This window comes from Lissotriton helveticus, chromosome 4_1 (genome assembly GCF_964261635.1).
Source record: "Lissotriton helveticus chromosome 4_1, aLisHel1.1, whole genome shotgun sequence".
Classification (NCBI taxonomy): Eukaryota; Metazoa; Chordata; class Amphibia; order Caudata; family Salamandridae; genus Lissotriton; species Lissotriton helveticus.
In genome coordinates this window covers 414,918,406-414,933,491 of record NC_136063.1, presented here as the reverse complement: position 1 = coordinate 414,933,491, position 15,086 = coordinate 414,918,406, and the positions used below count along the sequence as shown (strand labels likewise).

The following is a 15,086-nucleotide window of genomic DNA, read 5'->3' as shown; positions in this document are numbered from 1 at the left end:
AACCTGAGTCACTGAGAGGCTTTTACAGGGTGTTGCTCATTATGAGGTCAGATGGACACTGACATCCAGTATGACATTTCAATGGACAACAGCATTCATGAAAAGAGCTCCTGGGTCCATGCATGCAAGAGGGAGACTGCCTAACATTTCCAGAAATATTTTTTGAAAATTGTGATATTTTGTGTGAAGCAGCTTCGGTTTAAAAAAACACAAACGTAAAAAACAGCAAAAAACAACAATGAAGTACTGGTACGTTTATTTCAGGTCCGCGGTTTACACGCATACTTTTGAGCAACACAAGATTGCAAACAAATATACAAATACCATACCAAGCATCATCAAATATCTGGCACTAGTGTTGTAAGCGTATTAATGAAAACTGGTGAGGAAAGATTACAGAATAGAACGGATTGCCGTGGCATTATGTTTTGCAAGTTCAAGTTTCAGTAGCACCATTATGGCAATACTTACTAGAAACAGAAGACAAAATATTAACAGTTTGAATACCCACATTGCTTTGCATCTTATTGAATTATTTAACATACTGTACTTTTGCCAGTGCACGTGCTTTGACCAACTTAGCTCGTGATGCTGCTGCATCTCCTTGAAAAGCAAAAACTGAAATAATGTTAAAAGTAAAAAAAAAAAGCTGCCAGCCGCATCTGATTCCATTTGCTATTGTTTCCACCAGTGTACTTGTGCAAAGCTCCGCACTGTGCTTTAAGTTTGTAACTGAAGAGGTGCAAGTCTATTGTGATTAGGTGTGAAGTAAAAGTATTTCCACTAAAGCCTGAGTGAGTCTTTGGTAGGCTAATATATCTTTGTGTTGCACACATTTCTTTTCCACCACACACTTTTGATTAGGTAGGACTATTCTTTATGGTCCAAGATAAGCAAAGAGGATATTCTGCAGGAAATGATACAGTGAAATCCCCAAACAACCAGGCACTTAAAACTGAGCCTTTTTCAAAGGCACCAAAAGTCAGGTGAATGTATTTAAACAGTTTCTCTTTTTTAAATTTACAATTCTCATATACTGCATCTTTAGGTTTCGCTAGCTATAAAAAAAATTATGACCGCTGCTCTCACCATTATGTGAAGTAATTCTTACACAAGTACCAGATTTCCCCGTGTCAATGTAGTGCAAAATACCCAAAACCCTGATCAAAGTATACATCTGTGACATATCAAGCGTTTGGGATGCATAGAGTACAATATCTGCTTCGTTTGGAATGAAAGAAATAGTAAAACAACGGCTCAATGTTGTCAAGGCGCTTCATTGTCTAATGCAACCAGGGTCGATTGTCCATTGTTTATGAACATACTAGTTTTTATGATAATTTAAATAAAATTACAAACTAAATTATTCAGCGGTCTACTAGACTATTTTACCTAGTAAAAGCAGGGCTCTGTGTAACTTTAGTGCAGAGTGTTGACATAGCTGCTTTTGAAAAAGAAAAAAAATCCATCAAGCCCGACTGTAACCTGTGTACTTTCAGAAAGAGTTAGAACAATCAACTTGGTTGACAATCTTATAATGAACGCATCTCTGACGAACAGAATGAGAACGTAAGGCAGATTTTTTTTCAGATTATTTAACAACCAGATAAAACAAACCAGCCAAAAGGTAGTTCCATATTTTGTATGCCACTTCTGAACATGACCACTGTTTCTTGAAGAACCGTGCTATTCTGAAACAACTCAACTGGAACAGGTCAATGTATCTCCTTGTCGAGCACTCCAGTTCAACCTTGTGTACCATTTGAAGACACATTCCAAGCACAGGAAATTGGTTGAGGCGCAGGTCAGATCATGGAGAACACAAACTTTGAAACAAGCTTTACATTGCATAATGCACTTGTTTTTTCAATGGTCGCCAGTCGTTTACGGTTTTGTATTGTAACAAAGAGATCCGTCTATGATGGAACCAAACTAAATGCACTTGTGTCGCAGTGTTAGGGGCGCCAGCTGTGGTGTACACAGGTGGACATTCAGCCACACCTTTCCTCTGAGAGCAGGGTTCTTTTAGTAGCGAGGGCACTGCTGCAGCACACCTATAGTTCTAAATTTCAGTCTGGATTCCAGTGTTCTGTCCCACTGCCTGTGGCGAGTGGTTGTTGTTAGTCTCTTTTTTTGTATCACCTGTACATAACTCTACGTCGGGTGAGATTTCACTCACTGTATTTTCTTCAGCAATATAATTCAGAGGTGAGCTATCTGTGGTTAGACCGGACGTGGCGATCACAGTTATCCCACTTTGGGGTGGAGAATTTTCCAAACGGTCATTTTCTACTTCAGGGAGTGGGCTGACTGTCGCAAAGCGGGTGTGATAATCATTTGAACCGTGGCTACAGGAAGTCTTCATACTTTCCATATCAGAGCAGCTAAATTCAGAGAAATGACTAGAGTGTGAGTCTGCTACTGATGGTATGCTGTCACTTAAGGAAGGCGAGTCAAATTCACTTGAGTTTGTGCTTTGCTGCTCCAACAGCTGCGCGTCCATGTCCTCTCTGGTCTCGTTAATCTTCACGCTACTTTTCTTTCTCAGTTTGCCTTTGCATTTCTTGCCTGCTGTTGCTTCTTTGGACCACTTAGCAGCATTACATTTGCTGTCTGGAATACAAGATGAAGAGCATCCTGCATTAGCCCGACAAGGAGCACTCCCATCATCAACACTACTGCTTCCACTGTTGTGCCGGAACTTTGCAGGCTTTGATTCAATGTCCACTTGCACCTCCATGCTGGTTCCTTCCCTGGCAAAAGAAGAGTATGTGTTAAAAAGCGTTTATTATACACTAATGAAATGTTTCAACTTGCAAAATGAAAAGGAAAATTCCATTTTGTTAAACAGATATTGTAACTTTTCTCCAGCTATTGAAATACCTCATCCATCTGAAAATCTGTAAGAATTATCCATCATCCTGGTCTATCAGCTTCCCTTTCCCTTCTACCGGCTGAGTGTTCTCCTGGCTAGGGAAAGCAACTTAAAGAAGATGCCACAGGAAACCTAAGAGCATACATAGGTAGACCTGCTTGCTTTCCAAGTCAGTTGCTCAGCTCTACCAAAAACGGCAAGCATTTATAGCGTCAAGCGCGCTGGCTCATGGGTCGCCTAAAGAACAGAATACTAGTGCACTAGGAGGGCAGCAGGACTGCAGCCAAACTGTGTGCTTAATTCTTAACACCCTTCCTACTACCACGTTCCGTCGAGGAACAGCAAAAACATTTCTCAGAATGACTTTTGTCATATTGATAATTATTCCGAAGTTACATCACAGCAGAACACTTACACATATGAAAGGCCTTGCAGGCTTTTAGAACACAGAGATTGCTTCTATGGCCTTATCCACACAAACACATTCTAAAGGGGAGAACAGTTCTCACACAAAAGACAAAGTTACTTACCTTAATTAACGTTGGTTTGACGAACATCATTCACCCCCCTCTTCAAAGTGTTTTGAGTGTAGTTTAACCCAGCTTTTAATCGATCCCCAAACTGAAGCCATCACAGCTTAAAACAGGGGCTGGTGCATGTGGGGAACTACTAGTGTCAAGGTCATCTGACACCACTATTAAAATGTGAAAATAGAACAGTAAACAAGTGGCAATGCCTTACTAATTCGATTCCCAGAATCTTCAAGCTTGCTAGGTGGCAGAAGATCCTGAGGACTCTGAAGGGAGCAGGTGATCAAAAATCTGTAAAGGGAGCACAGTATCTATCAAAATCCAATTTTTTTTTCTTCTAATGGATACTATACCCACTGCTGATTATTTATCTAGGAAAAATAAGGCACCAATACTTGAACAAAGCTTTTGCCCTGGCAGAAAAGCCACTGCAAGTGTTTTGCATAAGGTTGGCGAGAACAACTAGTGGATGGCTTACAGATTGCTTGCAAAGGACCAGCACTGAAAGAAGTAGCATTGGTCACCAAGCCCCTAGGAGAATGTTCAATTCTGCCAGAGACCATCTTACTGGTTGAGTGAGAGCAGTTTCTGATGTATGACATCACATATCATGAATCTGTCTGCGTTGTAGTAGCCATGTCAGCGGAAGCACTCTGATAGAAGACAAAAAGTGGTCTTGTCCAATCCTATATTCGCCTGCTCTGGAAATGCACCAACAGGCATCTTTAGTTTTATCTACTATAGATAGATACGGAGGTCTGAAGAAGGCAGAGAATTGAACAGATAGATTTAAATTAAGGTACTTCTCGGTAAGAAAAGATGGCTTCACTTTTAAAAAGACATCTGTATGCAGCAACATAATCAACATTGCCTGTAACTGGTTACTCTGACCAGCTAACATAAATGCCACCAGAAAAACAATCTTTATGGAAGGATTTCACATAATTGTGTACAGGTTCAAGTAGTGGAATTATTATCTTCACCAAGAAAAAGTTTAGTTCCACAAATCTGCACTGTACAGCATATGAGGAAACCTATTCAGGCAACATCTTGAAGAACACAAAGATACCAGGGGCATCTCTAGTAGGAAGTCTCATTATGTTTCCTCAAAAATATAAACTTCACCATCATATACATTCTCATGGCTGGAATTACAGTCTCTGACAAGTTGTAAAGAAAAGTGTAGGACTTCTGCCAAGAAAGCCCCTAGGGCAGAGGTCTTCAAACTTTTTGTAGGTTGAGCCCCCCCAGCTGAACTTTTTTTTAGAACCCCTGAAAGGCTGGATTGCGGTGCATGTAAATATGTCCTTTTGTAATTTAGGACGAAAACCTTGATGGGGCACGACATGCCCATACTTGTGTACAGGGGCGCAACTAGACCAGAACTTCGAGGGGGGGGGGCTAACACTCCCATCCAGGGCTGGCCCTAGCACTGGTTGCACATAGTGCAACAGTCTGTTCCCCCCCCCCCCCCCATTTCCTCCTTCTCCATGAATTTCCTCACTACCACTCATCAACAATGCCCATTTTTTTTATTGCGCTACTCATAGTTTACCCACACTCTGATCTGCATGGTACACGTTCTTTGTAGCAGGCACATTAAACCTCTGCGCTGTGTGGGTGTTAGGAGTACCCATGTGAGTGCACGCTGAGCGATGCAAGAGTGTGGGAGTAGGGTAAGAGGAGTGACTGCAGGGTGAGTGAGGTGACCATATGAATTTGTGTGCGGATGTAAGTGAAGAGTGGGACAAATGAATGTATGGTTAGTGATGGTCTTATTTGAGTGAGTACGCACATTGAGCAGTGAGGGGGACATGTGAGTGTCATGTTTCATGAGTGCAGGGTGAGTAGTGTGCTTGCGTGACTGCAGGGTGAGGTACAGGGTGAACAGCACAAGTGCATTGTGAGTGCAGAGTGATTACTGTGAGTGCAGGGTGAGCGGGTGATCGGAATAAGTGCATGGTGATCAGAGTGAGTGCATGGTGATCAGAGTAAGTGCATGGTGATCAGAGTAAGTGCATGGTGATCAGAGTCAGTGCATGGTGATCACTGTGAGTGCAGGGTGAGCGGGTGAATGGTGAGAGTGCATGGTGATCATTGAGTGCACGGTGAGCGGGTGAATGGTGAGAGTGCATGGTGATCAGTGTGAGTGTATTGTGATCGCTTTGAGTGCAGGGTGAGAGGGTGAATGGTGAGAGTGCATGGTGATCACTGAGTGCACAGTGAGCGGGTGAGAGTGCATGGTGATCGGTGTGAGTGCATGGTGATCACTGTGAGTGCAGGGTGAGCGGGTGAATGGTGAGAGTGCATGTGATCACTGTGAGTGCATGGGGATCAGTGTGAGTGCAGGGTGATCAGTGTGAGTGCAGGGTGATCCGTGTGAACGCAGGGTGATCCGTGTGAACGCAGGGTGATCCGTGTGAACGCAGGGTGATCCGTGTGAACGCAGGGTGATCCGTGTGAACGCAGGGTGATCCGTGTGAACGCAGGGTGATCCGTGTGAACGCCGGGTGATCCGTGTGAACGCCGGGTGATCCGTGTGAGTGCAGGGTGATCCGTGTGAGTGCAGGGTGATCCGTGTGAGTGCAGGGTGATCCGTGTGAGTGCAGGGTGATCCGTGTGAGTGCAGGGTGATCCGTGTGAGTGCAGGGTGATCCGTGTGAGTGCAGGGTGATCCGTGTGAGTGCAGGGTGATCCGTGTGAGTGCAGGGGGATCAGTGTGAGTGCAGGGGGATCAGTGTGAGTGCAGGGTGAGAGTGAAAGTGAAGGGCGAGAATGAGGAGTGAGCTGTCTGAATGCAGGGTGCATTCCCAGACACTTGAACAAACTCAGCAAGTTATTGACAGCAGCGTAGGGTTTCAGATATGTTAAACTATTGTAATCATGGCATTAACCAGGGATCAAGGTGGAGGAAATAAATGTGCTGATCTTGCAACAAACTTCCAGTTTTATGGTTAGGGTTTCCAGCTCATTATTTTGATGGCCCAGTTGGTACAAACATAAACAGTCACCTAAAGCTGTATTGTCAGGACTTTTCTGCACATACTTTGAACAGCAAATATAAATAGTAGCACTTTTAATTGTGTTCTAGGGCTGCCTGAATAGTCCGACTGATAATAAAATATAAAATGGAACAAAGACAGAAAAGTCACATTACAAATGTATTAATATTTATTTATAAGCATATTTGGTGTTAAGAGAGGCAATTTGTAGGCTGTTTAAAAAAACACATGGCTGGCTTGCATATTTCTTTTGGTAACTCAGTGTTGTGGCGCCTGCCTGTGTAAATGTAACAGAAACTTTGTCTCCTTTCTAAGTGCTTCCTCCCAGGACAGGGTTAAACTGGTAGAGCTGAAATGCTTCAGCTGCTTTAGGAGGCAGGATGTCTCCTTTGCTAAAACTGAAAGCAAGGAGCAGACTTTCATATCATGGCAAGGAATCTCCCCTGCTATGAAATCGAACACAAAGGAACAGGACTGTCTGTTCATTTGCTTTCGTTTTTTTAGCAGAGGAGACCCTGCCTCCCACTGCAGCAGAAGCTTCAGCTCTACCAATTAACCCCCTCCTGGGAAGGTTAACACTTAGCTCTTTGCAAGACAAAAGCGCAAGTGGTGCCTTATCTATCCCCCCCTCCCCGAACACCCTCCTCCAGCCCTCAGTTACCGGAGCTCAATAAACAGATTCCCATTTGAAAGGGATGAAGACCTGCACGCCTCAGGACAATAAAAGACTGAAAGGGAAGTTCTTAGTGTGGAGTGCGCGCCCCCCCTGATTGAAGAACTCTGCCCTAGGGGATCAGTATGCCATAGCTTACACTAGTTACAGGTAAGTTAATGTTAATTGTATAGATATATGCTCCGAAAAATATTCCATTGGCTTCCCACTGACACCAGAAGCAGGGGCGGCTGGTGACATTTGAAAGTGGTGGGGCGTAAACTAATTTGCATATTGCAGCGAGCGTAGCGAGAGAGCGCAGCGAGCGAGCCCGAACCACCTTGCATCCATCCATACATCATTCATGCATCCACCCATCCATCCATCCACCCACCCACCCATCCATCCACCAATTCTGCATTCATCCTGCATCCATCATTCATTCATGCATCCACCCATCCATCCATCCATCCATCATTCATTCATGTATCCATCCACCCATCCATCCACCCATCCATCATCCATCCTGCATCCATTCCTGCATCCATTCATGTGTCCACCCATCCATCCACCCATCCTGCATCCATCATTCATTCATCCACCCATCCATCCACCCATCCACCCATCCATCCATCATTCATTCATGCATCCATCCATCCACCCACCCATCCATCCACACATCCATCCATCATCCATTCTTGCATCCATTCCTGCATCCATTCATGCATCCCCCCATCCATCCATCCATCCATCCATCCTGCATCCATCATTCATTCATGCACCCATCCATCCACCCTGCATCCATCCTGCATCCATCATTCATTCATCCACCCATCCTGCATCCATCATTCATTCATGTATCCACCCATCCATTCATCCACCCATCATTCATCCTGCATCCATTCATGTGTCCACCCATCCACCCATCCATCCACCCATCCTGCATCCATCATTCATGCACCCATCCATCCACCCATCCATCCTGCATCCATCATTCATTCATGCACCCATCCATCCATCCACCCATCCATCCTGCATCCATCATTCATTCATCCATCCATCCACCCATCCAGCATCCATCATTCATTCATGCATCCATCCATCCACCCATCCATCCACCCATCCATCATCCATCCTGCATCCATTCCTGCATCCACCCATCCATCCATCCATCCATCATTCATTCATGCACCCATCCATCCACCCTGCATCCATCCTGCATCCATCATTCATTCACCACCCTGCATCCATCCTGCATCCATCATTCATTCATCCACCCATCCTGCATCCATCATTCATTCATGCATCCACCCATCCATTCATCCACCCATCATTCATCCATCATCCATCCATCCATCCATCCACCCATCCTGCATCCATCATTCATTCATGCACCCATCCATCCACCCTGCATCCATCCTGCATCCATCATTCATTCATCTACCCATCCACCCATCCTGCATCCATCCTGCATCCATCCTGCATCCATCATTCATTCATGCATCCACCCATCCATTCATCCACCCATCATTCATCCTGCATCCATTCATGCATCCACCCATCCACCCATCTTGCATCCATCATTCATTTATTTTTATGACCATATAACTTGCACACAGCTTGTCAGTGTTTAATACCAGTCTCGAACCTTGTACTCCAGCACCAATGATACATGATTAATATTAATTGTTTTTAAAAACATGTATTTATTCAACACCAATTTCACACCTTAGTCGGAACATCATTTGTATTTGTTTTTTAAAATATCTATTTATTTAACACCAAAGTAAGTCATGTATACATTTTTATGGTTCGATAAGAGGCTCGAACCTGGTTTCCCAGCACCAAAGTCGGCCGTGCTATCCGTCAGGGGTTATGTAACCCGGCTATGTAGTGACCAGCCAATCCTGCGCCAGGATTGGCTGGGGGGGCACCATGACTCCTCGCCCAGTCGCCCTGTGTAACCCCGGGGGCTGCGGCCCGCCCCCTGGTCCTCTCTCTCAGGGGGAATTCACAAGAAAACGATCTGCGCATGCGCGGGCATGTTTGTGCCCAAAAATACACTTGCGCAGCTGCAGCAGCCCGATCCCCCCCCCCCCCTTGCGCACTCCGGGAAGGTCGGGTGTCTCCCGGTTTCCCGGCCAGCAGATAGCGCGATTTTTTAAAATAATTGTGTTTGGCTTCTAGTGAGGACGTGGTGGGTCCATGGGGCTTAGTGGGGCTTCGCCCCTACGCCCCAATGGACGCACCGCGCCTGACCAGAAGCACAGTCATCTAGGCCTTAATCACCAGCAATCTAGACTACGGCTACGCACTCTACGTCGGCATCACAAATCAACTGTTACATAGACTCCAGACCACTCCGAATGCCGTCGTCGGACTCATCCTCACCATCCCCCGCAATGCACACATCACACCCCACCTCAGAAAGCTACACTGGCTACCAATTCAGAAACGATGCCATTTTAAACTGCTCACGGAGGCATACAATGCTCTGTACAATGTCAGACCTGCCTACTTCAACCACCGCCTCAACCTCCACCAACTCACTAGGAAACCGTGTCCTGCCTCACTCCAGCTTGCGCAAATACCACAGGAGCAAGGCGGAGGAACGCTCTTTTTTCTACATCACCAAATCCTGGAACGATTGTCCATACCACATCAGGACCTTCCCATCCCTTCAGGAGTTCCACAACAAATTAAAGACCTGGCTTTTTGACTAGGAGCCCGATCGGTCTATTCACCTATCCCAGTGCCTGGATACCCCTTACAAGCACGCTATACAAATCCTCTTAACATAAAATATAATGAAATATCAGTTACAATCATAAAATTATTTCAAACCATCAATTTCATAGTTAAAAAGTTTCCAAGATATATCATTATGAGCGCTAGTTTAAAATGTACAAATAACTATTCAGAAACAGCGATCCGCAAGAGAAAGAAATTTTATAAACTTTCCCAAAAATTGACTTTCGTTCATGGAAAAGCAATATTGACCTGTTTCATGTATTGTCCTGCAGTTTGCTTTAATAAAGCCAGTCTTCAGGTATTTTTTCCGTGTGGGCAATAACATTTAGCATGCACACACAATATGGTCAAGAGATTCATTCTTAAAGCAGCAAATCGGCCCGATCTGGTCGGAGACACTTTTTATTCTATGAGCCTTCAAACTGGAATATACAAAAGGTGAATCTCACATACCAAAGTTTACAGCCCAGTTTTAAAGTGTGCGACAAATAAGCGATACATATCATAAATTCAACCACCTAGACATAAAAGTAAAACTGTTTTTTCACATAGCTTGCACTGTGTTATCAAGCTTCTGATAGGACGGAACATGTCCTATAAAATTTAGCCTCTCAAAGACCCCGTGAGCTGTGAAAGGCTTCTTGGATCAGATACAAATGACTGCCTGCCTCCTTTAACAAAGAAAAAAAATAACACAAGTAGCCTACTTGGCATCCATTTACTAAGCAGGAGACGTATGCACCAAATCATTCCTGTTTCATTTTAAATCACTCTCATATGACATTTTATGAATTAATTCAAGATCATACCTATGATTGAAAAAGGCATAAATGCACACAACAAACAGTATCTACAGAAGATCAGCACTGAATATCCCAGAGCACCCCTACTCTGAAACTGAATTTCGCAAAACATCAGCTACGTATGAGCTTAGAGAGTCACCAAGAGCCACCAGTGGATACTCTCAAATCTCAAAATGTGTTTAAATCACATACGGAAAGAGAATCCACTTAGGTCAAGATGTTTGAAGCCTGGTGTGAGCTCAGTAAGAACATTGGGTCTCTCAGTGAAAATGGATAGCGCTATTACAGAGCATTACATCTTCCTTGCACAATTTCAGAGAGCCTTTTCAGCTGCATTTGCTGATTTGGTGCATTACAATACTATTGTTCGTCACCACTCCGCACATCCACCTGCCGTGCCTCCAGTCCTGAGAGCGGCACAGCCCATTCTGGCAGACACCAGCAACGTACTGTGTTGTAATGGGAAAGAAAAGGATCCACATCAACATCGTGGATATCGGCCATGTGGACTCTGGCAAGTACACCACCAACAGCCACCTTATCTACAAGTGTAGGGAGCAGACTGGCTGAGCACACATCTATTTTCATGCCCAATTTCAAAAGTTTACAGTAGTACGTAGAAATCAATAATTGAACATTAACACGGAAAACATTTTGTAAATATTGTGTTTTTAATACTATATATTATTGTCTGTTTTGTATGTATTTTTATAGCCTTGAAGAAGTCCAGTTAGGACGAAACGCGCCGCGTCAGCTATGAATTCTGTGTTGTGTTTTTAACAAAAGAATCATAAACAAAAGAAAAAAAGAATAAAAGAAGAATATGACTTATTTGACTCATTTGGAAGATGCTGTGTTAATGTTCAATGATTGATTTCTACGTACTACTGTTAACTTTTGAAACTGTGCATGAAAATAGATGTGTCCTGAGCGAGTCTGCTCTCTGTTTTTTTGGTTTTCCAATTAGTGGGGACGTAGGAAGGTCACGTTCCCGGCTCTCAGCACCACATTCCTGTTCTAACTACTGTACAATAGACTGACAGGTGCAGGTCTTTAGTGCCTTGACCTCCTTTTTGTTGTGTCATCTACAAGTGTGGTGGCATTGATAAATGAACCATCGATAAGTCTGAGAAGCCAAGATGGGCAAAGAACATTTCAAGTATGCCAGGATGCTGAACAAGCTAAAGGCAAAGAGGGATCGAAGTATCACCATCGACATCTCTCTCTGGAAGTTTGAGAATGCCACGTATTACACCATCATCAAGCAGGCTGACTGTGTGGTGCTGATTTTTGCTGGCGGCATGGGTGATTTTGAATCTGGTATTTCCAAGAACAGATAGACCAGAGAGCATGCCCTGCTGGTCTACACCCTGGGGTTGGAGGGGGAGAAACAACTGATCATTGGTGTGAACAAGATGAACTCTACCAAACCACTTTACAGCCAAAAGCACCTCGAAGAAATCCACCACCCAGCAACAGCAGCAGCTGTGCCAATCTCTGGCTGATACAGGAACAACTTCCCAGAACTAAGAACCAACATGACCTAGTTGAAGGGCTGGACAGTTGAGCATAATGAGAGAGCAGTCAGTGGGGTTACCTAGCTCGTAGCTTTGGACTCAATCATCCCACCTACCCGTCCCACCAACAAGCCCCTACAGGGCTGTGTGGAAACCAGTATCCTTCAGGCTGGTGCGGTGGTGGCCTTTGCCCCAGTAACGTCACCACTGAAGTAAAGTAAGTGGAGATGCACCACGAGGTGATGGTGGAGGCGGTCTCATGTGACAATGTTGGCTTCAACGTGAAGAATGTGTGTGTGAACGATAACTGAAGAGGGAATGTGGCTGGTGACAGCAAAAACGATCCCCTGATAGAGGCTTCAAGCCGTAAAGCCTTATTTTATTTATTTATTTATAAAGTTGTATATAGCGCAAACTTGATCCCGAAGGATGTCAGAGCGCTTTACAATTTGAGGCAATTAAATAACTTCCCACCCTATTCCCCTATAAACCCACATCCCACTATGGAACTAAAAATGCAAACTTAGAACAAAATTTTTTAATAACTAATTAACATACCTACTTATAGGGTTTTTCAGTTGGACTTTATCCATTAGTCTGTGATAGTGTCATTCACATTTTTCTTCCACCACTCCAACATACATCAAGGGGCAATTTGTCACCACACTTCAGCTATTGACTGACTTCCCTATCAGTTACTGCATGCTGCTCTTTCACAAGAAGCACATCGACACACAAAGTAATTCCAGTCAGTGCCTAAGACTACTATGCTAATATGAACTTTTTTGAGAGCCAAAAACATTTTGACTTTAGCCAATGGTTTATTTTTTTTATTAGATCCCTCCAAGAAACCCCCAACCACGCCCACAATGGAAAACTAACAGCTCAGGCTGAACATGGAACAATGTTGGCACAGTAGGATGAGCTAACACCTTGCCAGATGGGCACACTAGCAGGGGTTCAAGGCCATGGTGCTGGGTCTCAGCATCTCCTTAATGTGGAATCAGAAACCTCCCTACAGATAAACATCACACACAGAATGGCTTATTCATTAGTACATCAGAAAGCGGCCTTGGAAAGGCAGACAGAAAATAATGAACTTTCACAATTTTGAGGTGATCCAGAATCATTCTCAAGAATAGTCCTTAAAATCTATTCCAACCAACTATTCAGTTTGACTTTCCACTTTGCTGAAAACCTGCATGATTAGGTCAGGTGAATAAATGCATTTACACATTTAATTTACATCCTTTTCCCCACAAATCTGAAAATATTTTTCCCTAAGGGGAAGCCCCCTCCCACAACAAATTCATGAAACTTAATGGTATTAGATTTAAATGAGTACATTTAACTCTTTTAAATGAAACCTTACGCGTGTTTTTCAATGGTGAGAACTGCAATGCAAGATTTGTTTAGCACACAAAAAGCCTACTGTTTGCAGGAGTGTCATGCATTTCGAATGGCCAACTACAGTACCCTACAATACTGCTTTCTCAACCCTAAGCCAAAAACATAGGACTTTGTAAAATCCTACAGTGGTGGTAAATACCTGGGATCTAAAATTGTACTGAGACTGCTTCTGCAACTCAGAATTCAGGGAAACAAAAACAAAAAAAGAAATCGCAATTTTCTTTTCAAGCATGCAGAAGTGCACAGAGCCGTTTCTGAATTAAGCACTGAAGATTGTGAATATCAGCAGCTCTAACTCAATTTAATGGTGCTTAGTTTATTGAACCTACAAGGGTGGAAGGGTGGTTTTGGGATGTCAGCATTTCAAACAGTATGTGCAGTTTAAAAAGATATTTCATTTCAGCTGTTATCTCACTACATCATCTTGTTAACAAATCGGCCCTTTGCTGTCCAGTATTACATTTAGATCTTTTGCACAGTTACTAGAAAGGAGCCGTCCAATGACCTTGGCTTACTTCTATTTCAGATCAAAGTAAAATCTCACTATTTTAATAAGACCACCTTGATAATCTCTATAAATATATTTTTTTAAATTCGGACTTCTAAAACGTTTTACTTGCAGCCATAATACTAGTACTACAGTAAATCTTTAACGCTGCACATTTTCCTAGTTTTACAGCATTCAGATATACATTAAATAGGAGCATCGTAACCTTATTATAACTCTCCTCTTATTCCGAAGTTTGGCCTTTTCTTTATATCCACTGTGATTCCAGCCAATTTATTTATTTGGATTTTGAACTTGGCTGGAGTTTCTTGTGCGATCAAAATCATAACTTTTTTGCTTGAATTAAATGTCAGAAATCCACTCAAGTCTGGAGATGCTGCCATCATGGAAATTATTCCAGGCAAATCCATGTGTGTGGAGAGCTTCTACAACTATTCTCCTTATTGTTGTTTTGCTGTCCGCGACATGAGGCAGATGGTGGCTGCTGGCGCCATCAAGTCTATCATCTAGGTCCCAGGCAAGAAGTAGCAGCAGTCAAACTCTGCTGCCTTTATGACACTGGGTACCCAGAATCTTCTCATCTCGGATCACCACTTGCACTCTTTGATCAGGATCTGGGTAACAGAGCAATTGGGTCTATCACAGGAGCCTCCACAGGAAAACGATGCTGGATTTGGGCGCTTGTTCTGATATTCTAATATTTCTTGACTTCTAGTTATTCCCCATCTGTGATTTGTATATAAAATATTGGCACAAAAAATAATATTGCCCATCGCGAATAGTACATGACCAACTTACATTCATGGATAAAAAGCAGCTAGAGTTACTATGATCATTATGAGCACAAACAAAATAAAGTGACCCTCTAACCAAATCCACTCATTCAGATAACTGAATGAGCCTCCACAGGGTGGCCACCCTTAGTTAGTACTCATTAAGGTAGTTTAACATGTTATTGTCCTGTCTCAAAACCTGAAAATATTCAGCTTCACATATAGAAGACCTGCAGTTTGTCCTTGACATTGCATCTGTGTTCTC

The 15,086-nt window shown here is 43.3% G+C and overlaps 1 protein-coding gene and 1 pseudogene across 2 annotated transcripts in view; one reads left to right on the top strand and one right to left on the bottom strand.

Annotated features, from left to right (window-relative positions):
* Nucleotides 1-239: 239 nt before the first annotated feature.
* RNF19A (ring finger protein 19A, RBR E3 ubiquitin protein ligase) overlaps nt 240-15,086 on the bottom strand; it is a 342,060-nt gene continuing 327,213 nt past the window's right edge. For both annotated transcript variants that reach the window (XM_078686950.1, XM_078686951.1), the window contains exon 11: nt 240-2,753. In XM_078686950.1, the coding sequence (XP_078543076.1) occupies nt 2,063-2,753 (691 nt within the window). In that variant the 3' untranslated portion in view covers nt 240-2,062. The remainder of the gene's footprint in view (nt 2,754-15,086) is intronic.
* LOC144826811 (elongation factor 1-alpha, oocyte form pseudogene) lies at nt 11,073-13,011 on the top strand (annotated as a pseudogene).